Source organism: Pelmatolapia mariae, linkage group LG6, assembly GCF_036321145.2.
Source record: "Pelmatolapia mariae isolate MD_Pm_ZW linkage group LG6, Pm_UMD_F_2, whole genome shotgun sequence".
NCBI lineage: Eukaryota > Metazoa > Chordata > Actinopteri > Cichliformes > Cichlidae > Pelmatolapia > Pelmatolapia mariae.
The window spans coordinates 20301046-20326123 of NC_086232.1; the positions used below are offsets into that span (position 1 = coordinate 20301046).

The 25078-nt window shown below is 42.9% G+C and overlaps 1 protein-coding gene across 4 annotated transcripts in view; it reads left to right on the plus strand.

The window, feature by feature from the left end:
• Nucleotides 1-25078, plus strand: part of bnc2 (basonuclin zinc finger protein 2) — a 162957-nt gene that overhangs the window by 109207 nt on the left and 28672 nt on the right. For all 4 annotated transcript variants that reach the window (XM_063475231.1, XM_063475233.1, XM_063475234.1 and 1 more), the window contains 2 exons: nt 13948-14050; nt 15866-16101. In XM_063475231.1, coding sequence (XP_063331301.1) covers nt 13948-14050; nt 15866-16101 — 339 coding nt within the window. The remainder of the gene's footprint in view (nt 1-13947; nt 14051-15865; nt 16102-25078) is intronic.

Genomic DNA, 25078 nt, shown 5'->3' on the forward strand with positions numbered 1-25078 from the left:
CTTCTTAACACACACCCATGCTTCTTTTTTTGTAGTAACATACATAGTGTATAATCTGTATTTTTCTTTCTCTTATAAAGAAAACGCCTCTTTTACATGATTTAAAAGCAGAAGTCATGATATGCGCACGTGGAACAAAAACACTCGGAGGAAACGACCACCTTAACGGCGTTCTCCAGAGTCCAAACCAAATACATGTCATGCATACTGTATTAGGAGACACATCATTTCTGAAACTCCCCGAATTAAAATGATTTAACAAGCCCCCGTAATACATGTATTTCTTATTCCCTGGTCAGATTACATGAATACCTAAACACACAACACCCTTCATATTACAACACGGGAGATCACTGTCAGGTGGATTACACGGAATGATGAGGTGATGTGTCTTTTTTTTTCCTGCTTGCTGGAGAGCCTGGTGTCCTGATTAAAAATTTCAGCTCCACTGCCTTTCTAATTAATTAGCGAGGCCACTCAGAGGAGCGCCGTGGACCAATTAGTCTCTAGCAAGCCGATGATGCCTATCGCTACGGCATCACCGTACAGCTGTCGCTCTCTGCTCCGAGGACGGTTGGGGATGGACCCTTAGGTGCTCGCACAGGTTCAAACACCAGCATGGATCTTCAGCAAACCAGCTGCACGAATACACACGGCATGGTAATAATGAGAGAAATGGAGATAAAATGTGCACGTGCAGACACACTTAATGAAATAGAGGAAAATATTTTAGGACAAATGAATTCGATCATCAATATCTAATGCTAGGGATTTCTTTTAAAATGATGTATTGAGTGTATTAAAGGGATTGAACTGGTTTGTTTAAAGAAACCTGTCAAAAATATCATGTTTGACTATATTTGAATAATTGAATAATCACAATATTTACTGGTTAGTGTATCTAAAATGTGTTTTACTCCTGATCATTTTTATTTTAGTTAAAACAAATGAAATATTTGAAAGGAAGATTATTAGATATTACTAGTAGTTGTTGATAATCCTGACATTTTAAATGTGACACGACAATGGTACTTAAAATATGTTGTAAGACAGTGCAAGGAAACAAAGATGTGGCAGATTCACAAGCAAACCTTGTGCCAAATCCTCCTGTGTCTACTGATTTTCCTATTCCGACTGAGAGTATTAACAAGATGAGTTGGGACAAAAGCCGGCTAGAGATTTTACCCGAGGCAGATCTAGCAAGATGGGACTGTTTCTGAGGGCTGACACCGAATTCATCCCTGCAAAGCTGACCACAGGGCTGGGCGGGCGGGGAGGAGTCTGCGTTTCTTTGGAGGGGTGGCGGAGTTTGCTGACTTTGTGAGAACGGACTAGTTATAAGAGCGAGGAAGCTCATTTCCACTTCAAGGGGTCGTCTGAAACATGGCATCAGCAGGCCTCTCTGTTAGCTTTCGCACGTGCGCGTGTGTGCACTAATGCACGTGCGTGCATACCCACACACACACACACAAGCCATCTGATCATCTCACATTCACCGATGCTGTTAATGTCTCCCCATCGCCTTCTTTCCTAAAGTCTAATGTTTATTCGTACTTGAGGAAAATGCGCTGATACCGTTCTTCTTCAAGACTGAAAAACAGCCGAAAGCTAAAAAAAAAAAGAAGAAGAAGAAGAAGTCTTAACTTCAAAGCCCCCTGCAGTGTGTGGCGCGCACACACTAATGAACACATCACACACATCACACACACAGACACATAATGTCCTGCAAATAATTCACTTTCTCCGGCTCTTACATGTTTTATTACAAAGTAGACCACAGATTGGCATGTTTGAAAATAAAAATAATGCACGTGGGTGTGTTTCCATAGCACAAATACACACCCACACACGCACACTAACACAAGTCATTTTGCAAGCACAAACAGTCAATACCGTAGTGGCTGATTAGTATGAGAAGAGGGGATGAATATTGGAGAAGGTCTCTCAAGAGCCACCCATGAAACATGGAGAGGATGTCAAAGCATTTTGTTCCCATCTCGTTCATTAGGCCTAACTCAGGCAGACGGACTCGAGTCTCGAGTTTTTTGAAGTTCGCTCACAATCACGCAAATACATAACGCCGAGACAAAAAAGGCACACGCTGAATACAACGCCGCTGGAAACAGTTGTAGTTATTAGATCACCGTGTCTGACATTTTGTCGACATAAGTAATTAATTTAGCCTTTCTATTGGGAAAGTCCAAAGAGCCCAATTAACATGGCTAATATTGCTGCATCGTGTAAAAACATCATTTTTTTTAATACAGAGGGAATATTTAAATGACTTGCCTTCATTATTCAAATGTATAAGCAGAGTCATCACTGGGGAAAGAGACAAGATGGGATTCACACTCGCAGGAGCAAGAAAACGATAACCAATCTTTTATTTCTGCACAGCATTCAAATAAAGAAAAAACAGCATATGTGCTTTTCTGGTAACTTTTTCTCGGCTTGTTTTCGTGTTTGTCATCTAAAGTGAGACGGCTTCAGCTTTAGTTTCCACAAGAATAAAACCTAAATAGATACAGAGTAGATGTTGCTGTGATAAATGTTAATTTTCAGATTAAAAAAAAAAAGATTGTTTTTTTACAGTGTGTCTCTGTAAGCCTACAAGCAGTTCGGTGTTAAATAATAAAGAGAGTGGAGGCAATAGCTAAAGAGGATTTTCGTCTTTTACACTTGGTCCAGTACACATGTTCAGACACGAAGCCAGGCCAAGGCTCTCTCAGTAGCCAAATCCAAAAGGCTCTGTAAGCAACACACTCCAGAAATAGGATCAGATAAATAATATTCTTAATTTAGAGAAAATGCAAAGAGTCAACAAGCAGGAGTGAGGGGCGTTTTACAATTTACTTGAATATGTTTTTTACAAAATTGCTTTTGTGGATACTTTGTTTTTCAGTTTTCACGCTTGTCCGGGTGTTTGTTTTCTAGCGAACTCGGAGGGCCCCACTGCTGCAAGGCCTGGGCTCTTGGCTCGACTCTCCCACTCGTATAGCTATAACAAAGTCAATATTACAAAGAGGTAACACATGTCAAGGTTTGCTTCAGCCCTGCCCTTGTGATGTGATCCTGGATAGGGGCACATGCACACGCACACACACACTGTGTAAAAGAATGCATGCCTTCAGTGGTTCAGACTGTCTACCTCAATGAGGTAAAATATATTCCGATCTATTTTTTTTCATCTCTTTGCAAATTTGTTCTCTGGTTGAAGCTGGTATTTTGGCTCTTCTCACAAGTGAAATTGTTCATGTGTGCGGCAGTGTGTGTGTGTGTGTGTGAACTTCTCCTGTTACACGGTATCATGTGTGAGTGTAAAGTACTTGTTGTGCGCTCACATAAATTTTGAGAGTGTGTGCGTGTGTGTGGGTATGTGTGTGTGTGAGGGTCAGTTTGTTTTGTTTTTCCCTTACTTCAGCACATCTGAGAGAGCTTTTCTGGAACTCCTGAGCCCTGTCCAAACAAAGATGGCCGAACGTGAGGGATGGAGGGGAGGTGGATCGGGGCGTGTGTGTGTGTGTGCGTGTCTGTGTGTCCATGCGCGTGTGTGTTTGTGATTTTTCAAGTAAGCTGGGACCAGAAGGGCCTTGCGAAAAACCAAAGGAGGGAGAGAAAACCGAGCCCCTGAGAAAGGCAGCTGGAAACACGGAGACTTGTGGTCCCCCCACAAAGACACGCACACTTCTCCTCCTCCTCCTCTTCCTCATCCTCCTCTCCCCCAGCTTCTCTCTCTCTCTCTCTTTCTCTCTCCCTGGTCCAGCTGCACTCAGATGTGTCTGCATGGTCCCCCCCCCACCAGCCCACCAAATTCCCCCCCATCACCCCTGCTCTCCCAAGCTCAATGCCACTGCCAAGGGGAGAGAGAATGAGGGAGGGAGAGAGCGAGAGTGTCGCAGCTGGTAATACTTACTGGCCATTTTACCGCAGTAAAGGCATGAGATTCATTAGGCCAGGGCCCGCGTGTTTTGCGCTGAGTACCGGCCGTGTTATTGTTAGGATGTGGTAAAATTATAAATATGGAGGGGCGAGGGGGATTTGGGGAAAGGGGGTGCAGGAATTCTGAGAGGAGAGGAAAGCGAACGTAAGGTGGCGGCGGCGGAGAGGGGAGGCTTAGAGGAGAAACACGCCACTCATTAACTCCTCTGCCACAGTCTTGTTTCTCATGATTGGGTGGCAATAAAAAAGTCTGTCACAATTTGTCAAAGTTAATGACTCAATGGCACACCAGCACTCAAGGGCTGGAAGACACGCTAACATATGTCGAATTAGTCAATAGCTTTATAATTGCAGAAATACGGATTCCGGCTTTCGCCAAATGAAGCGGACTTTGAGGGTCCTGAGAGGGAACGCGCAATTTGGTCAGGTCGATTGTAGGATGGCAATCACTGTGGCTTGGCTCCGCTCTTCTCGTGCAATTATGAGTCTCTTCCTCTCTCTTTCTTTCTTTCTTGTTTCCTCCCTCCCTTTTCCACCTGTTTGAGCTCTCCGTCTTCTTTGTGACCCGTGACTCTGCATCGGCGTCTAGCCGATACTTCAGCCCCTCTATCTGTGAACTTTGTAAGACTGATAACACCCAGATGGACTTTCCTTTGGTCTGCCATCTCCCTCCCTCTTTCGCTGTCCTGTTGCAAAGACACTCCTTGCTTCTCTCCCTCGTCGTGCGGCTTTGGGAGTGACACTTCTGTCACTGCACTGATGTAGCTATTGGTTAAATGCTCTCTCCCTCCCCTCACTGTCTGTATCTCTGTCTTGTGTCCCGTTTCTCTGTGTCATTTGACACTGCAAGTACTCATGGACGTTTCAGCTTTTTCTTGGAGGGTTGTTTCTAAAAAGGGAGCTACAAAACTGAATCAGGAGCAGTCTTCTGGCTATGCTGGCTGAGGTAAAAAAAAGAAAAGAAAAGAAAAGAAAGAAAAAGCACAAATCTGCTTTAAGTGATTTTTCCTTTTTATTAGGTGGTGGCGTTCTAGATTTAACGCCTCGCGAATAATCAGAATAATGCCGTTATCGTTGTTCAGCATAGCTTATACATAGTTTGTATTTCCACAGCTGTTGAGTGTGCAGGCCCAGGTGTTTACAAGTAAACCACTGCTGCTGACACACTGTTTGAACAAAACTCTGAGGAAAGAAACAAATATTATTGCCCAGTCGTGTGTCTTGAAAACCAGCCAATGGTGTCTACAGTAGTGTTCAGTTCGGTTGACAAAAACATATACATAATTTGCAGACTGCTTACACACAATTAGTACATGATTTTTTGCATTAAAAATGGTCAAAGAAAATAAAAAGCCATTGGCAAGATTAAACCTAGGAGCTCTTCCAAGATTTTGCTGGCTGGGAACTAGTTTGAGTAGGGGAATTCACTGCATGGGTGCGTGTGTTAGTGTGTGAGTGTACACAGGGTTGCATGAGAGGGAATGTGGGAGAATGTGTAGGCGCTTGTATGCGTGTAGTTTGAGAGGTAGGACTGGAGGTAGCGAGTCCCACCCTCTACACTAGTGTGATGACTAAATGTCAATTTGGCGATAGTCTCTCCTGCGCTGGCCTCCTGTCGTCACGCTGCGGTCAGGCCCGCGTCGTGTGTGTCCCGTCGCCCACACCAACCAGTGATCACCATGGAGATGTCCCCTCACGGAGAGGGGTCAGCAATATGTCTGGGATCTGACTAATACTTTCTGTTTGTGTTTGGGGGAGATTGATAGAAGAAACAAAGAGCAACCATTGTTGGTCATGTCTTCCTCTCTTGCTCCATTTTTACCAACTTAACCTTCTCCGCCACTCCTCCTGTTTTTTCACCCTCCTTTTCCTTTTACACCTTGCCGTTTTCTCTCCTTTTTTATCCCCCCCCCCAAAAAAAAACAACACACACACACACACACCCAAATGTTCGTCTGGTCGCACTGTGTGGCCACATCACTCGCTCAAGTCTCCAGACAGGAATGCAGTGTTGCATTGCAGGCCTTCGCTGTGATAGTTGCATTCGACGAGGGGCAATCAGTGGGCCAGCAAGTGCAGGTGTCAAGTCTGACAGGGAGTTGTCCTTATCAGCCGTTCGTCCCTCCCTGTGATAGGCTGAAGGTCGCAGCGGCGGTGGAATATATTGACAACAATGGCCTCTTTATTTGCTTCCCTTTCCTGTGCTCACAATGGCCAGTGATAGGAAAAGTGTGTTGCTTGAAAAGCAGAAAGACTAATAAGTGTCGAGTGGCTTTTGGGTTTTTATTTTATTGCCGAAAAAGCAGCCAATCAGCTGAATATTAATATAAAGTTCAGATAATATTATAACTGCTTGTTTAAAAAGGAAGAATTACTGAAGTGCAACTGATACTGGCTATTTTCAATTAATACTAATAGAAGTTATAAACATCCAGTAAACATCTTATCAAACTAAAGCTGACATTTTTAATAAAATCCAGTCATTTGCTACTAAAATGTAACACATCTACAAGGTTGGATGTTTTGTGGTTGAATAATAGCAATGCTATTTAAAGTGAAAATAGGAATCATAACTACATGTTTTCAATTTTTATACTGTATATACTGGAATTCTGTACATTTATAGAGATATGTCTGCAATAATATAAAGGTAATATCTCTGCTGACATGTCTTTGGGTCGTATGAAAGAAACAGCTGCTGTTTGCAGCTTTATCCTCTTTGGCTTTTGACCTGAATATTAGCATTGATACAGTATTTCAGATATTCACATGAGGTGAAAAAAGAAAGTCTCAAACAGCTGTCTCTTTTGGGAATTTTAGCATCTTTTGCAAAACATTTTCTAAGCCTACCTACCTCCCCTCATTAGCTTTCCCTTCCTTCTCCACCTTTCCTACAAACCACCTTACCTGACAACCCCCCCTTCCCCCCAAACCACCCCCTGCTCCCTTGCTATCTCACTTTTTTTTTCTTTCCCCACTTCCCATTCCTTCTCTCGCTCCATCCCTGCTTCCCCTTGCACTTCTTCTTTGAACCTGGCCTTGTGTCTGTGGACCCAAAGGTCTGTCACTGGGCAGGTGGTTTGATCTCTGGCAGGGGAATTGCTTTGAGGAGAGCTGAGAGGGGCCAGCGGCCTGGACTAGGGGGCCTCTGCATGGACCTGCTGTCTACACAAAAGATGGGAGAAACCGCTGTTCCCTTGATGCTTAGGTATTTGAACTGATAGTGTAGTTCTGTGTTAACCATGTGGTGCATTTCTCCATCTTTATAGGTTGCACTGTCTGAGAGCATGGCATATCAGAGCGAGATCACAGGCTTGTGTTTCTGCTCCGGTATTTCTATATTATGCTCCCTCTTCCTCTGTGTTTCACAATATCAAAGCCAGCTGGGTCCTTTATCCGTCCACTTTATAAACAAGTGCGACTGTCCAGAAGTACACACTCGGCTATTTATCATGCAAGTGAGTCAGACCAAAGGTTTCATCATCGATCTGATTCAAAACATTTCGGGGTGGTGCTCATCATGTGGAGATTTACTTTCTGTGACTGTGTCAACCTACATAACATAAGCAAGAATGTTGGAACCACAAATTTCAGTCCACTGGGTGCGCACTCGACTCTGAAGTAATCACAGGGGGGTTGTGTCAGTGTAGGTGAAGTTGAGCAGAGCTCTGATCGAAGCTGAAACTGAATGGATTGACGTCTGTCACTGCAAGCACATTAGGATGTTGCTTATTTTGTTTTTGAAAGCTTAACCAAACGTATATTTTCCTTCTTTGGGCCGTCAGCTCTAAAGCTGCTACAGCAGGACAAATTTTGTGTCAGTAAAAAGTAGGTGAAAGCAAAGAGTAGCTGAAATACAGACACACAGACACAATATGTTCACAAACAGTGAAGCTCAGACGCACTGGACGTTCACTAGTCTTTACTCGATGTTTATTTTTCCTTGCTCACTTCATTTCTAACTTCATTTTCAGACTTGGCCCTTTTGAACTTCAGATTAAGAAGTTTACAGTGTGTCACAAAAGACGCCTTTGAAAAAGGCCTAAATCCAAACATCATATTAGCCTTTTGTATTTATTTGATCAGGCTAGGGATACACCAACTGACTGACAATAAAAAATATGTCAGGTCATTAGCTGAGAGTGCGTGCAAACAACAGACATGGCTGCCTCTATTTGTTTGACTGAAAGAGAGGGGGGGGGGGGGGGGAAATGGAAAGGAAAAAAAGAGTGGGGTCCCAGATCTCCACATGAATACACGAAAACACATGCTTCTCTTCTCCTTCTGTAATCCACCGGGGACTCACGCCCCATTTGGTTCCTATTAGCATAGTTCTGGTCCCTCTGCCCCGTGTCAAAGCCCAGACGCACAGCTGCACAAAGGACAGGGACCTCTGGCTCTGTGACTGCCAGGCGGTGGGCTCAAAACGAGAGCTGACATGGAGGATGAGCCTCACACTGTGGGGATTTCTGTGGAAAACAGTCTCTATTCTGTGGACTACAGTTTAGTGCAAGTGTTTGAAAACTGAAGCTAGTGCACAAGTGATTAATCGTTGTTTATTTTGTACCACTTTGTAAAGCAAGAAAGCTCTGTTTCGAGCCAAATCCAATGTATGAAATCAAACAAGCAAAGATTAGCCCTGGCATGAGGCATTTGCTCCCCTGTATTTTGTGGCATGCTGTGTCTGACTACAAAGACTTTCTTTATTCGCCGTGTTTTATTTGTCACCTGTTTCCAATATGGACATTGTGAAGTCCTGATCTATCTGACGGATCCAGGGCCCGTTTTATGACACGCAAAGCTGCTGTGTCTCTTTTCCTCCACATGTTGGTTGCACATTTCTGGCAGGAAATTGACAGCATTTCAGCAGCTAACTCATGGATGAGATAATATCTTGTGGGTGGAAGAGAGGACAAGATGCTCCCAGTGTTTTACAGTGACCCTAAGCAGAGACAAATTTAAATCTCAAGCTGCTGCTGCTGCAAAGACTTACACACATGCACACATGATGTGCAAGTACGCACGGGGTTTTCATTTAAATCTCGGCTTTGCTTAACTCACCAAACAAGAAATGTGGTCTGTGGCTGTGTGTTGAACATGATAAAGGTTTCAGTTAAAGTAGGAGGAACAATACCCGCCCAACATCCAGCAGCTGTCTGTGTTGGCTTCGTCGTACGAAGTCTAGAGAGGATATAGAGAGGCAGAAACGGGCTAGGCAGCTGGTGCTTTTGTGGTGTTTTTGGTGGCATATAGTTACAATGTCAACCTTCAAATATGACAGGTTAGGAATACAGTTATAACGGATATTAGTTTAGGATCGCTGTCAGTTCTTTAGTTTCACAGCACGAAATGAGTACCTTGGTTGACCTTTACATATGCTGCTGCTTGGTTTAGAGTTGGACTGATTATCTAAACTAAAGTCCAAGATGAAGCCATCTTGTTCAGCAGCTCCCCTTTCCTGCAGTTCTTCAGTCCATCTGTCCCACTAACAGCCTTTTAATTGAGAGTCCTCCCCAGTCTGATGCTGGCCATTGCTGACTGTCAGTGTTTATACAATTGGGCTGGGACAGGGACTGTGAGCCAAGCAAAACATCCATGAAACATCAAGCCTCGAGCTAAACAAAACTCAGCAGTGAGAGACGCACACACTTGAGTCAGATAGGGGCTGGAAATGATGCGTTCTGATTGCATCTAGGTTAAGTTGTTGACCACAGTGGTAACGCGACAGCTGGGAGAGAGTTGACTGTTGTTTCGAGTCTAATTGCTGAAGCCTTGTCGGGATTTTCCTCGCCTTGCTGTTTAGCTGTTAAGTTTTCTTGTGATTTATGAAGCCCAACGCACACTCCTCTGTCCTTTTGCTCACAATCGTCGTCTTTAGTTGCGAGCCAAAGAGGAAACCCTGGCGAGACACTAGCACAGTGACTAATGTTGTGTATCTGGCCAGGCCTCAGATAACACAGCCTCCTCCCCCGGCCTGCTGTGACAAATATGTGCGAGTGTAGCGGTGGGATCTGGGCCCAAGCTCGTCCCTGACCCAGCACAGGCCAGACACAGGTTAAACCACGGTCAAATACAATCCAGAGCCACAGAAGCGGAGTTGCGAGTACGTGAGCATCTTAGAGAAGTCTGATGATTTTGTCTTTCTCATTTCCTCTGACAAGCCACACGCACAGGCCAACTCACATCTTGATCTTGTTTTTGATGGCCATCCTTGACACATCCGTCTGCTGCCTCTCACTCTGTAGTCTTTTATCTCATTGTGCGCAATCAGCTTTGATGCAGTCACATGACAAACATTTCTTCTGTTTCACTCCTCTTACATGTTCCAAACTGAACGCGTAACAATGCACAAATTAATACAGAGAAATAACAGGCACTGTGCGTCCCCTCCCTTCCTTTTTCTCCCGTCAGTGCCTCCTCAGTCGAGAGGGGCTTGCTGCTTTAATGCTTCTTAATGCTGTTGTCTGCTTAATGGGCCAGATATGAGAGGTGCTGCTAGCCAGCGTAATAAGTCAGTGATTAGAGGGCGCCTTGTCACAGCAGCAGCCCTGCAGACAGTGGCACGCTCTAATTGCTGTATTAGACGCCCCTTAAGTATCTTGTCAGCTGTCAGACCCCAGCTCGTAAACAGCAGAGGTGCATTTGATATTTCCATTTGTTTGTTTCCATCTTCTGCTGTTAGCAGTGCCGCGCAGAGAGGTAATTAGAAAAAGGCCTGTGCTGTGTGACATCATCGTGCTAAATTTGGCTGCTCTAAATTAGATTTTGTGAGGAGAGTTTCATAGTTTATGCAGGAAACTCTTCTGTGGCAAAAGCAGAATAAACTGAAGTGCAATTAAGCCAAAGAATGCACTCAAAAATTAAGATGAAGTGTGTACAACATAACAGGACCACAACTAGGAAATGATCTGCTTGACTATGTCTATAAAATAGTCAAGCATGCTCGGGAAAGTGTAAAGCAGTAATTCAAACTTGAAAACTCAGAACCTTAAAAAAACATCAATCAGTCATCAAGGATGTTGCTTATTGAGTTTCCACTGATCAAATCTTTTTAGCTCTGAACATAATTGGGGGTCTGACTGTTAAGAAAGCACTTCAGTAGCACTTTTCTTGCATTTCACTGTAATCATTGATTCAACACCAGTTGAACAGGATATCAATTTAACTAGATAAGAATGTATTAAAGAAAAAATATCCCCCTGAAATATAACAATAATTTCAATATTTTACAAGTCTTGTAGGCCTGTAGGTGGCTCAGTAGTGCAGTCGTTTACACCTTCACCTAACACGACACCAACCTTTTGGGGCTGCGTCAGAAAGGGAATCTGACATAAACAGGTGGATCAAACTGTGCTACGCACTGTGTCGACCCTTTGTGAATAAGGGAGTAGTCTTGTAATCTAGGCTGCACGGAACTTATATGTTGGCAACATGGGAATTTGATTAGGAAGTAAAAAGGCTGTAATTGGCTACATGAGCATGGATGTTGCTGCAAAGTTGTTACATTAAATCAGGAATTTTATGGAAAACTATTCAAAACATACCACTGAAGAATTCTGACTCCTTTTTTGTCTGTCTATCTGAAAGGTCACGCATTTGACCCTAACTACCTCTGAATGTTTATGAGCTCCTACGTCTGGTTAGTATGTGTCCTTGACTAAAGGAACACTGAACTCGTTTAATGCGCACTGCTCTGGATTAGAACGTCAGCTCAGTGCTTAACTTCTGCTCCGACTGACACACGGCGTGTAATCCTCGCACACTGCGAGGATTGCCATCCCTGCACCTGGAGAGCTTAAAAATGGTGTGAAGTCAAATAATCTCTGTCTCCTGCCTCATTTGGTGTCAAACTGTGAGGTGACATGGTTAGAAGTGGTGTAATTTTGTGTTTAATCTTGGATTAGCCCGTGTTCATTTTGACACCTCCAGTAACTAATCTGGTTTACAACACCTCAGGGCAAGCAAAGGGGGGGATTCTGATAGATTTTATGGTCCCTTAGTTGATTGTGAGTGAGGCGAGTTTTATATCTTGAATTGCAGGATATTGGTCTAATCCGCAGACGGGGTAAATGTTACTTGCAAAGCACAGAGCAGAAAAATTCTGTCTTTTGCAGCTCGTGCGCTGACCTCAGCTGTGTGATGCAAAGGCTGATCTGCGCCTCTAATCCTCGTCTATCTGAAAGTGCTGATTGCTTCTGATATTGTGAAATATAGGCTGGTGGCGCAGAGATGGACTCCAACCTACGACCCTTTGTTTCCACGACTGTGTCACAAAACTGTCCCACTATTACCTTGTAAAAATTACATTGAGACAGTATGAGATAACATATTCAGTGCAGACAATAAATTCATAAAGTTTAGTGTGCTGATAAGTAAAGTTTGGTCTATGAACAAGCAGTTAGCTTTATATTGTCTTCCTCTTTTTTTTTTGTCTCTGACAGACACCCACAGGTATGTCTACATTTTGATCTGACAAGCTTCTGCGTCATTTGAAATTCCCCGTCAGAGTAAATACGCAGCAGCTCGCTGCAGTCCCTTTGTACCCTCCAGCCAATGTGCCGCATTAAGCACACCTGACATATTTTCTTTGCAATACTTTTAATTACAGATTTTTCTTCTTATCATCTTAAAGAAAGAACACATAGGAAGAATATCCTCGGCATTTCGGCACAGACCCGCCGCCATACTGAATGTAAAATATTTTATTCTATTTATATTAACTTGTAAACTCTGTAAATATAAAATGTGCAGAATTTGTGAAGCAATGAGAAGATTTCTGATCTGCACTTGCAGTTCAATGGACCAATTGTGTTTGTGCAAGTTTTGCTTCTTTCCCGTCATCGTGTAATGAGTCTGAGAGAGCAAACGAGGTAATGCATTTCCCGCAATGAAATTTCAAAACTATTAGACTATCGGATAATGATTATTTAGCCCTTAATCATTATTATTATTATTCTTGTTACTTTTTTTATGCATCACCAGCATAAACAGTGACTGCCTCATGGACTAGGAAGCTATAAACTTGCACACAACAGCCAACATTACATTAAAGTAAAAAAAATAAAATAAAATACATATTTGATTAAAAACAAAGAAAACTTTGGATGTCATGAGTGTTTTTTTTTTCCCATAAGACATTTTGCTGCACTGATCCTCCTACAGCTTTTGATTCCCCTCAGGCAGTTTAGGTTGGTGTTAGGATCTTTATTCATCATTTCATCTAGATAATGTAAAAAAATGTCTGATAAACACAAGGCTGACAATTCCTATTAAAGATTCTTATTTCTAATTACTTTTTTTGCCTTCTCACTCCTCGTTTCCTCTCTTCTTGCTTCCCCGTGCCAGCCTGACATTTACAGCTTGCAGCTGTTGCACTCTTCTGGGTGATGTAGTTGCATTCATTTATACATTTTTTGCGATATTGAACAATCAGACTCATATATGCGATCAAGTGAACACCTTTAAAATCTAACAGAACATTGTCTTTTTTTTTTTTTTATGGGGAGGTTAAGCCTCAGAAGACGATGTGTTGCACTGCACTGAGTCGGCCTTGTCAAGTCTGGACACTTAACCTCTCCCTACTAAAAGCTTTCCGGGGTCAGACTAAGTGCAGCTCCAGTGTTGAGTAATGGAGCCTCAGTCAAAACAAGTTACATTTCTATGTTTTCAGGAAGCAAAGCCCTTTGTTGGGTCACGTGATCTCAGGATTCTTACTGTATATGGAGAGGCGGAGTCGCACCATGGAATCAAAAAGTAGTTGGATATGTAGGATCCGGTCTTTATCTCGTTGTTGTCACATTTTAAAGAAACAGTCAAAGCATTATGTTCAGTATGTGATGAGCTTCGAGTTTTTGCTGACCTGCAACAGTCTTCTTAAAATTCTTTCTTTTTTTTCAGTTCACGGCTGTTAGCTGAAAGCTGCTCTCTGTTAGTCTTGCTCCATTATCTCTCCTTTTTACCCAAACTGTAATTGATTTGGATTTCTTCTTTTCTTGTGTGTTTCCACAGGCCATTCGCTGCACACTGGTGAACTGCACGTGTGAGTGTTTCCAGCCAGGGAAGATTCACCTACGAACATGTGACCAGTGCAAACATGGCTGGGTAGCTCATGGTGAGAAAAATCACATGGCCATAAATCATTAAGGTTGTTGTTGTAGCTACCAAAATTAGTTATTGAAATAATGAATAGATTCATCCTTTAGGGTTTTCATAAAACTACTTTATGTTTCTATATAGCTGGGCTCTATATAGAAATGATCACAGTACAACTAATATTATCTGTGTTCTGTTAACTTCAGTCTTTCTGTAGCTTTGAATGTACTAAAATCCAAATGATTTTTGCTAATTTTCCACAGTAAAAGTAACTTTGCAGTTCGTTTGCTTCTGGTTTTTTTGTTTGTTTGTTTTTTTGCTTTCAAAGTCTTGTTTTTGCATCTTAGATCAAAAAAAGAAAGAAAAACTCTACAGCCGCAAGAGAGATAGAGTAGCAAGAGACCACACCTTATGAGTTTTTCAAGCGGGTAAAAGAAAAAGGGAGAGGAGGCAAGAAAGTACAAAGAGAAGAAGGAGGGTGTGTGTGTGTGTGGGGGGGGGGGTGTGAAGATAAAAGAAAACACCTGTTTGGCTTGCGTCCGCAGAAGCGCAGGCCATGGGCCCTTCAGCAGATCGCACAGGACCCCATTGACTATTTTTTAATCTCTCCCTCTGAACTGTCAAGCACCCATCTCTCCTCTCCCCCACTTTTCATTTCATGTCGGCATTGGCAGGGACTCTGACAAGTAGTTCTTCATTTTTTATTATGTTCGTGTCTGGCTGTGCTGTGTTGTCAGGCAAAGCCCTCGTCAGCAGGGAAAAAAAAAAAAAAACGTCCCGGGATCAGAGAGAGACCCAACCAGGTGTCACCCAGACAGGCGGGGAAAGAGGGGTGGGAGAAGGAGGGGGATTAGGAAAGAGAGAGGGACTGAGAAAGAGGAGAAGAGATAAAGAGTTCACCAGGTGTCACCCAGACAGGGAGCAGGAAGAGGTGAGTGAGCCGGCAACAGTGGGGGTATTGACAAACCTATACTGTAACTTGCACTGACTGTTAACCTTTACGAGCTGCGGTGACAGAGAGCAACTTTTTGCCCCCATTTCTGCCCCTCAGGGGAGGGCAACCAACAGGCTGTCGCAGGTTATTGCTGAAATTTGCTGGTAGTTGCATGTAGATGCAGGGCTCCTCAGCATGTTTTTCTTTAGTAGACAGTAGACATATCATTTGTTATTATGTAATACCAACAATTCATGTAGTCTGCTTTTTCTTTGTAATACTTCCATTAATATGAAAAAACAACATAAAAAGTCAATGCAAAATTTTATTTGCAAGACATTTATGAATATGTCTTGCAAAAACAAAACCAAACAGGATAACCGCTGACTTAATTATGTCCCTCCTGCTTCTTGTCATCTTTAAATGTCCAACACAGTAGAAAGAAATCCTATGTTACCCTTTAACCCCTATGACATGCACCCAGTAACCATGCAACTTTGGCTCCATCGCTTCTGAATAACAATAAATGAGCCAAAAGGTGTTAAGGTTAGAGGCAAAACCTGGTGAAACTGGGGTGACACATCAAGACAAAAGAGGCAAATAAAAATAAAGGTGCAAGGGCAGCGTAAATGTGAAAGAGCCAGACATTATAGATTAAATGGAATGAATGGCAGATAATAGCATTAATGCCACTGCTTTTATCTGATAGATATGTTATTATCAGCTAGTGCTGACTACGCAGTAGCCTAAGAGGAAAGATTTGAGATGGGAGAGAAACTTGATAGTCATTAACTGTGCATGTGTGTGTGTGTGTGTGTGTGTGTGTGTGTGTGTGTGTGCCCGTGTGTGTGCGTGCATTTTCTTTTCTTTCTCCCTTACTCCGCCGGGTCACTCATGCAGCTCTGGACAAGCTCAGCACCCAGCATCTCTACCACCCGACCCAGGTGGAGATCGTTCAGTCCAATGTAGTGTTTGACATCAGTAGCCTGATGCTGTACGGCACCCAGGCGGTACCTGTCAGGCTCAAGATCCTTCTCGACCGCCTTTTCTCCGTGCTCAAGCAGGAGGAGGTGCTGCACATCCTGCATGGCTTGGGCTGGACCCTCCGAGACTACGTCAGGGGCTACATACTGCAGGTCAGTGACCGGCTTATGTGCTATAGTGCCATACACAAAGCATCATATGGATTTAGTGTAAAGTCCAAATACTATATATTAGTATTTACTCTCCTCTTACACACAAATGTGTCCTTGCAAAAGGTTTCTATTTGCCTACAATTTTCCATAATGTTTTTTAAAGTGGCTCTTATCATCCGTGGTGATCATTACCATCAGTTCCAAATCTGTCTAAGATTTTCCCTGACATTGCAGTTATTTTCAAATTTAGTGAACAAAAGCACAGCTTTGACAATCTCGGCCACTTCAGTCCCATTGTCCATCCATTTTCTTCCCATTTTCCCTGCTGTTACCTTCTACTTCAGTGTGCCCCCTTTTTCCTGCTCTGTCAACACTATGCCCCTCTTCTGGAAAAGTGGAAGGGATTTTTTTGGGGAGGCAAAAAAAAAAAGAGAAAAAAAATGTAGAGAAAAATGTCACGCCATCAAGCTATAAAACCACTGTAGCACGTTTCCTCTCTCTATCCATCCCTCCCTTCACCCTCCCCTCCCAGATAATTGCAGTCAGACACATTTCTCAATCAAAGGTACAGAGGTTTTGGTGTTGAAACCCAAACCAAAGTGTTCCTGAATGAATTAGTTAAGAGCAAGTGAACATGTGCATGTGGTTAGCAGTGTGTCTGTGTGTGCGTATGTGTGTACATGCATATATGGTTTGGTCTTCCAAGAGTGTAAGTGGAACAGCATGATCAGGACAAAGTGGTTTGTATGTGGAAACAGCCTCTGTGTGTAACGAGCTCACCAGTTCAGTTAGTTTCTTTAGGACACACATAAATACACATGCAAAAAATAACAATCCGGCAGTCTTACGATACTCCCAATCTGTACGTTACAGGAAGGACGTACAGCCTGGCAATATTATGATAATAAAATAAAACTAAATCTAATAGAATAATTTAGATTTTTTTAAAACTAAAAAACATGTTTATTGACTGTCATATTTAATACAAAATAAACACCAGCGCCTGTACTAGTTATTTTTTTCTAAAGTAAGTCAGTTTTCATTTATATTGAGAATTGACCCTATTAAATAATATAAACAAGCATCAAAGTGCCACATTTGACAAGCTAAAAAAAAACAACTAGATTTTTGAGATTTTTGCTCCATTGAATAACAGCAGTTAAGTGATTATTTTGCGGCTGCGTCAGCTTGAAAATCCCCTCGCGCCTTTTCATCGTTCAAACCTGACGTTTTCCCTGAGAAACCTGACTCAATGCGCTAAGTCTGCAGTGTGAGAAAGCCTTGCATTGAGCAACCACTGGAGCGCTGGTGCTTCCCATAGTTGTAGCCTCTGTGTTTTTATCAGCTGGTTCTAATAGTCAGCTGGTGGGAGCACTGTTGCTCAACTGCTCAGCCTCATGTCACGCTACTGACTAAATCCTCTAGATCTCCTCAGAAGGGCTTCAAAGGGGCCGCGGCCACAGAGAAGCAACCAGTCACTTAAGGACAGTAAGTAGTCATTGTACGGCCCTATTAGCCCGTAAGTAGCTATGAAATTCAATCATCTTCACCGAGCCTCCGGGCGACGCCTTATGTCAGGGGCGTGTTTCCCACCGCTGCATCGCAATAAATGAGAGATAAAAATGAGAAGAACTTTATTGCAGATGATAGATAATAAGTTGTCTTTTTTTTATACTCGTGTCAGGGGACATTATTCGATGATAAATTACTTTAGCGTAATCCTGGCAGTCTGGCTTTCAAAGGGTTGCTTGTACTGATGTAGGATTTGAACGAAGGTGCTGAGGCCACAGGAGTAACGAAATTAATTTTTATTTCAATAAGATATGATATAAATTACTGCCATTACCAAGAAGATGCGTGCATGATTTCGGAACTAGTATGATGTAACAAAGCCTCTCGTTAACGCACATTTTACAGTGTGTTTGAAGGTCGTCAGCAGTGGACTGTTTTTATTTAAACTTGCTTATTCTGCCTTTATTATTTCCAGTAGGAACTGACGATTGTCCCAGTAGGTTGAGTATGATCACAGCGAGCGAGCCAAACACCTACATACCTTACGCACAGTATACATTGATGTACAAAAATAAACATCAGCAATCATTCATGTGTTGTTCATTCATATCAGAAGCATCGGTGGATGCTCTCGCAGCCATTATCACATAAGAACGTTTGGGTTAACTATCGTGATTACAGCCTCTCAAATCAAGACTTGATTACCCTGCAGGGCAGACTCGTTTACTTTACAGTAAAGGAATATTATAAATAGCGTTTTATTTCAACTTAACTGTATAAATAAACCTTAACGTCTCTGCCATTCAGTTCATTTAAACTCTATATTTTACCCACGATAAAAACTCAGCAGCTTATCAAATGGTGTTTTTTTTTCCTTTCTTTCTTTCTTTCTTTCTTTCTTTTTGTTTTTTTATAGGCTGACATTGAATAACCTTAAAATGTCTGTGGAATCATCAAAATTGGAGCTAAGAGGTTTTTCACCAGAGAGTGATGACTGATAGTTATGCACGTGTGCCTGTGGTGTTTGGTTTTTTTTTACCCTTTAAGCTGCTTTCCCTGCGATTTCTCCCATATTCCCCTGATTTCAGGTTCAATCCAAAGCAGTATGTGAACAACACAGACACATTTATTGGTTGCCAGGATCTTTTTTTTTGCCCTTCATCTTGGCAGGACTTTTACCTTGTCCACTGCTCAGGCCTTCGTGCTTTTCTCCCTCCGTCCTCCCTCCTCTCCCATGGTTGCTTCCAGACAGACCCTTGGCCAATGTGCACCAGATGCCCCCACCCCTCCAAGACAACCACCACCACCGCCGCCGCCCCATCCCGCAGCCTGTCACTGCTCACTCCTCTGTTCGATACCGACAGATGGAATTGCTATCAGCGCTGGCTTCTCTCTGTCTCAGCCTCTGTCTCCCACACTCCCTGCTGTCTATTTTGTCTTCTTCTTTCTTATCCCGTACCAAGTAAAAAAAACAAGTAAAGAGAGAGAGAGACTGAGTGGAAATAGAAAGAGAGATAGAGCCTTTGCAGCCAACATGTGGGCTGAAGCCCAGGGTTTTCCTGAGCGACATTTTCAGTAATGTTCTGTCCTTGTAGAACATTGGGCTGCCTCCGCTTTTATGAGATGTGGTTTTCCTGACTCCACACAGCTTCCAGGAGACCCAGATGGAACCGCTAACAACCACCACCGCCACACAACCGCACACACACTATACACACACACAAACAGCCTTACCCTAATTGCACGCACACTCAGAGGAATGCTTATTCAAACTATCGCACACACATACAACCACAAAATCACACTCATCCACCCAAAAGGCTCTCCAACATGGGGCTTTGTTTCAGTGGCAGACGTCCATGCACGAGGATGTGTTTAATGTGAATTATGCTGTAAAACATCTTCAATTTTTTTCTATTGTTATTATTATTATTATTATTATTTTTACTCACTTGGTAAATATTTTGCTTCCCCAGTGAGTCTTCACATCGAAGTTAGGTATAGGTTTTTGGGAGACAACAAAAAAAAAAAAAAGAACTGTAATGTTGTACATGTGTACTTACACATGTGGAATATGGGATGTAATTACATGGATTAGGGTGCAACAGTGTTTGTGTAAGGCAGGAAACCATTTCCAGTTGCAGGTGGGTCCCGAGGCCTCAGTGAAGGTACCACTCTGCTTCTCTATAGTGGTTTAGAAAGGTATTTATTGAGTTAGAGTCACATTTCAAAATTTCTGTCTCCTTTTTTCTTGCCTTTCTCCCACTCCACTCCCCCTCCCGTCTTCTGTCTCTCACTCTGTCAACTGTGAAGGTCACCATATCTCTTGATCCTCGCCTGAGAAACTTCCATTTTAGGTAGTCAGGCTGTGCACAACAACATTTTTTGGACACAATCCCCTTCTCCATTCTCCTCCATACGGCACACTTGTAACCCCCATTTTCCTCCTGTCCTCCTGTCCTCCTCTCCACCCTCCATCACCTCCAAATGCCCCCCTCCCACCCCCTCTCAGAACCTGTTTTCTGTTATCACAACTTAATGCCTCACCCTGGGAGATGGACGGGGGAGAAAGCATTCTCCTAAGGTGGAAATTCTTATGTTCATATGGTTATGATTTGGTGGGGAGGTCAGGCTCGATTTTTGCTGGAAGGCTTACGGTTGGCTCTGTGCTGGCCGTGCTGGGCTCCAGACACTTCAAAGACAGCCGGTGTACTGAATCAAGGTGATTCTTACCCCCTTTGTATGCACACACACACACACACACACACACACACACACACACACAGAGACACACTTGTCCTCCCTAGGGCTCTTAAGGGTGTCTTCTTCCTTCTTATTCTCAATCACTCACCTCTTAGTAAGCTAGAGATAAAAGGATGCGATTTCAGATAAGAGGATCAGCCAGAGAAAGGTAGATCAGCATTATCAGTAAGGCATTAAAACCCCACCATTTGATAACACAGCTAATTTTGCATGTTGAAAAATACTTTTCAACAAGAAACGTCCAGTCCGACACGCACCATGTGATAATACGCAATCGAAAAATTATGCAATGTTTGCAGAAGCTGTAAACCTTTAAACTGTCCCTTTTCTCACAGCTTGCAGAGCTCGCAGCCAGCTCCTTATACAAGACCTGCCCATGCCAAATCCTCAGTCCCTCACTCTTGAATCCTTAGCCCGAGCCCTCAAATGAATTCAAGCTGGAGAAGAAAGGTTATGAGCAGGTTACATTGTATGCAGGAATTTGGGAAATAATTCCTCTTATATTGGATTTGGAAGGTAGTCTGAATTTTACCATAGATTCAACAAGGCCTCACAAGCTGCTGCACAAATTCAGAGGAAAAAAAATATGATATATAATGATATGAAACCAGTTTTTCTGCTTGGTTTTACATAGTTTAAGCCCATTTGACTGTGTCATGCAGTGAAGGTAGAAAAACAAGTATATTCTAGTGTTTCGTGTAGTGTGTCGGAACGTGTTGGATTGCTTGCATTTTAAAATATTTTCTGCTCATGTCTTTGTTTTCGCAGAATATTAGGGATATATTCTCAGTATTTTTGCAGTGTGTCACGACAGAAAGGAGTTACCTGTAAGCATGACCTCAGTTGTGCCATGACATGACTCATTCACTGACCTGACATCATTTTCAAGCAATTACACCACATTACAAAAATCCCTAAGTGCATCAATTACATGCTTGTTGGCCATATGTAGACTTCAAAATATTATTTTAACTAAAGCAGGGTGATCCAGTATGTAATCAAATTCATAAATCAGGTATATTCAATGTCCAAATATGCGAGTGATGCATGTGTTTGAGTGTGCATGTCTGAGGAGATGGATCTAAAGGAATCTGATTGGGAAGGCAACATGCTGTGCAGGGCAAACATTGCAAGGGAAAATGATATGCTTAGCATACATGGTCAGGTCTAGGGGCTCCAATGGGATCCCAGTTGGGGTTTTTATCAAACCACACTCACAGGCACACACACGCACAAACACACACATACACACAAGGTATATCCCTCTCAAATCCCCATGATCAGCCTGACTTCAAAGTCTAGTAGCCAATGCTACAGCTTTATCTGAGACGCTGGTTTGATTCCCTGGCTCCATCTCTTCCCATGGACCCCACTCTAACACACACACACCCTCCTTTCTACGAACTTTCAGCCTCTCTCTGAGAAAAGTAGCTATCGCTGTCCACTTGTCTCAAAGTGGAGAAAAGGGGCCACCGGTGCTTTTCTTCTTCCCTCCTAAGTTCCACCCGCATGTCATAATTAGAATAAAAAAGGAATATTCTGCCTATATTAATGGGCGCCCTCTTTCTCTTTATCCCCTCTGAACACATCGTTCCTCCTCCTCCTCCTCGGCGGTTTCATGTGATATGCGCTACACTGATCAGTGTAATGGGATCTCTGGTTCTCTCACAGCGCATTTGCCTTTCTCTTTTTACCCAGTGTCCATGTCCCAGGAAACTTCCCTCAATAGGTCCTCGCTGGAAGCCGAAGCATCCCAGGAGATGCTTCCATAGTCATCCATATGCCCTAATTGAAACTGGGGATCTACCAAGCTGTTATCAGGAATTTTTATTTACCTCAGCCAGCCTCTGTCCTCTTTACTTTTCAAAGGAGCCCATGTTATAATTACCTCCTCAAACAGAATCCCCCCTCTTTCTGTCAGCATCCCTCGCTGCATAGATCCTTTTCATAAGTTATAATATCCTGTCTTGCCTGCGTTGGAAGGAGGAAATGGCTTCTGAATTCTGAAGTAGCTTTTCAGGGGGCTGGGGATGGCTTGTTGTTGCAGAGGGAAATTGAATTTTACTTCAAGGTCAGCGACACTAATGACGGTGTGGGAAGGTGTTGATCCCGTGTAGCACTGGTTTGTCTAGCAGCATCCCACTGTATCGATCCACATGAGATATTCCAGTCCTGCATTGATTGTCACACTGAATTGTTTAGGGAGTGCTGTGGAAATTACTTGTGTAGAATAAGCACTGACTGGGGACTTTTGTGGACAGAAAAATAGAGATTTCAGACTAAAAAGCACCGACAGAAGTAGAAGAAGAAGTACAATAACGGCAATAATGGACAATACATAAATTCTCAAACGATGAGAAACTATGATTTATCTGACGGTTCGTATGGCAGCTCCAAGTGTAAATGCCCCTTTAGAGGCCGAAATGTTCACAAATACTCACATCATACAGGTTTCCCAGAGAGTGAGAATTTTAACCAATCACTTTCATTTGCCTGCACTTTATATGCAAGATGGTTAGTTATGGGTAAATGCCCCGCGGTGTGAGTGAATGTGTGTCACTTCCCCCACAAATGGAAACATTTAGACACTGAAGTGTGTCCTGAGGTGAGAGATGTAGAAGCTCTCACTCATAAAGTAGCGGGGAGGCGGCTTGTGGAGGAAATGAGCTAGGCAGACTGGTGGAGGGAAAGGAGTGTGACACACACATCGGAGGACCTCACACACACACACATGCCGGTGAACCACACACTGGAGAGTACTGTAGTTGTCCTTTGCACCATTTCTATCACCGTTTCATTTTTCACCAGTGGCCCCAGCTGTGTTTGACTTCCTGTATTTTCTACGCGATGCTGTGGTGTCGTTGGCAGAGAGGACACAGCTTGCACTGTACCGCTGTGTTGTGCGGCACTGGTTAAAATGTTAACTGACCCCATCGTGAACCGACACCAGTGGTGAGACACCTGTGGAAGTTTGCCGCCGAATACAAAATAATGTGTGATGGTTTGCTGAAACAGAACAGACCCATTTGAGTTTAGACTTAAGTGACTGGTTTGTGCATTTTTGTAGGTCAGCACCTCACCAGCGTATTGTAAAGCCCTAATCCTTTCACTCTTTCTCTCTTTCTCTCTGATGCGTTTTGCCTGAGTGCCTTTATTAAGCAGGATGACCTGTCATGCAGGTGTGAGGAGAAGGCGATGACTCCCATGCCCACCCCACATCCTCATTCTCTCTTCCTCCCTCTGCTACTGGTCTAAAGAAAGACACTGCCTCTCCAGCACCAATTGGTCTGGCTTCACTTCACATGAGACAGGAGAGGAGAAGTGGACAAAGGGTTTGAGGAAGGGTAGGGGAAGGAGGGGTTGGGACTAGAGTGATGCTTCACTGTGAGGGCAAATCTGTGCACTTCACTTTTAAGGAAGAAACTTTAAAGTCAAATTCCATCATAGGTCAATCCGTTTGTTTGTGTTTTGTTGTTAATGGTGATTGATATTAGCATGCATTTGAAGCTTAAAGACATTTTTTTCTGTTTATTTATTTCTTTTTATTCCCAGCAATGCCAATAAACAATCAGTGCATTAAGTGGCGAGCAAATGGAATCAATTCATCCAGTTTTGCGCAGATGAGTGCAGAAAACGAGGCGTGAAGCAGCTGCTCTCTGTGTTTGGAGTCCCTAATTAGGAGCCCATTACAAAGCATCTCAGCATGGTGCTACCCTGATTGTTTATTAGAATTTCACTAAGGTGAAGGCGAGTGAGAGAGAGAGAAAAGGCGACTAATAATAGTAATAAATGGCTAATAAATGTATACCTAACAGAGAGCGAGAGACACACACACGCAGCCTTGGTGAATGCCAGCCCCTGGGCTGCCTACAAAACTACTCTTGTAAAAAGTGAGGGAAAAAAAATTAAAATCTCTTGCAGCACTGTGAATATGCTTGGCTCAGTCCTCTTAAAGTCTGTCTTATTAAATGGGTAAGTGGCTGAGTGCTGGGACCACCAAGTGAGCTGTGCTGTCACTGGCACACTGCTCTCTGTGGGCTGAGTGCTGCAGACACAGACAGGATATGATACAGGGTCACCAAAAATACTGGTTTTAATCATGATGATACATCAGTTCCCAGCTCTCACAGCTCGCCAGTGGCATTGCTAAGTCTTTTCTAGTTCTGGATTTAAAAAAAAAAAAAAAAGTGTATATATATATATATATATATATATATATATATATATATATATATATATATATATATATATATATATATATACACACACACACACACACACACACACACACACACACACACACATATATATTTTGGTTAAAGATGCACATCTAAGGTACTGGCTCCCACAACTCTGGCTTGAAAGTGTGCATGTTGGAAGGTAAAGGTTGTAATCAACAAAGACAACCGGGCTCTGAGAAGGGGGAGGATCAATAGACTGCTACAGGTGACTGACCTCAGTGAGCACAGACACACGCATGCCAGATCACCCAAAAAAAAAAAATTATTCAGGCGTAGGCACCAGTGAGTTCTTGTGGTTTGCGCTCCTCTGTGTTTTTCTGCCTAATCTTTTGCTCTGTGTGAGTGTGTGTGTGTGTGTGAGTGTGTGCACTCTCAAACCCACCAATATTACTCTCTCATCTTCAAGATCTAAGGCTCAGTGCCAGGTGGTGCTTTGGTGCCAGGCACTGCCTTATCACCTT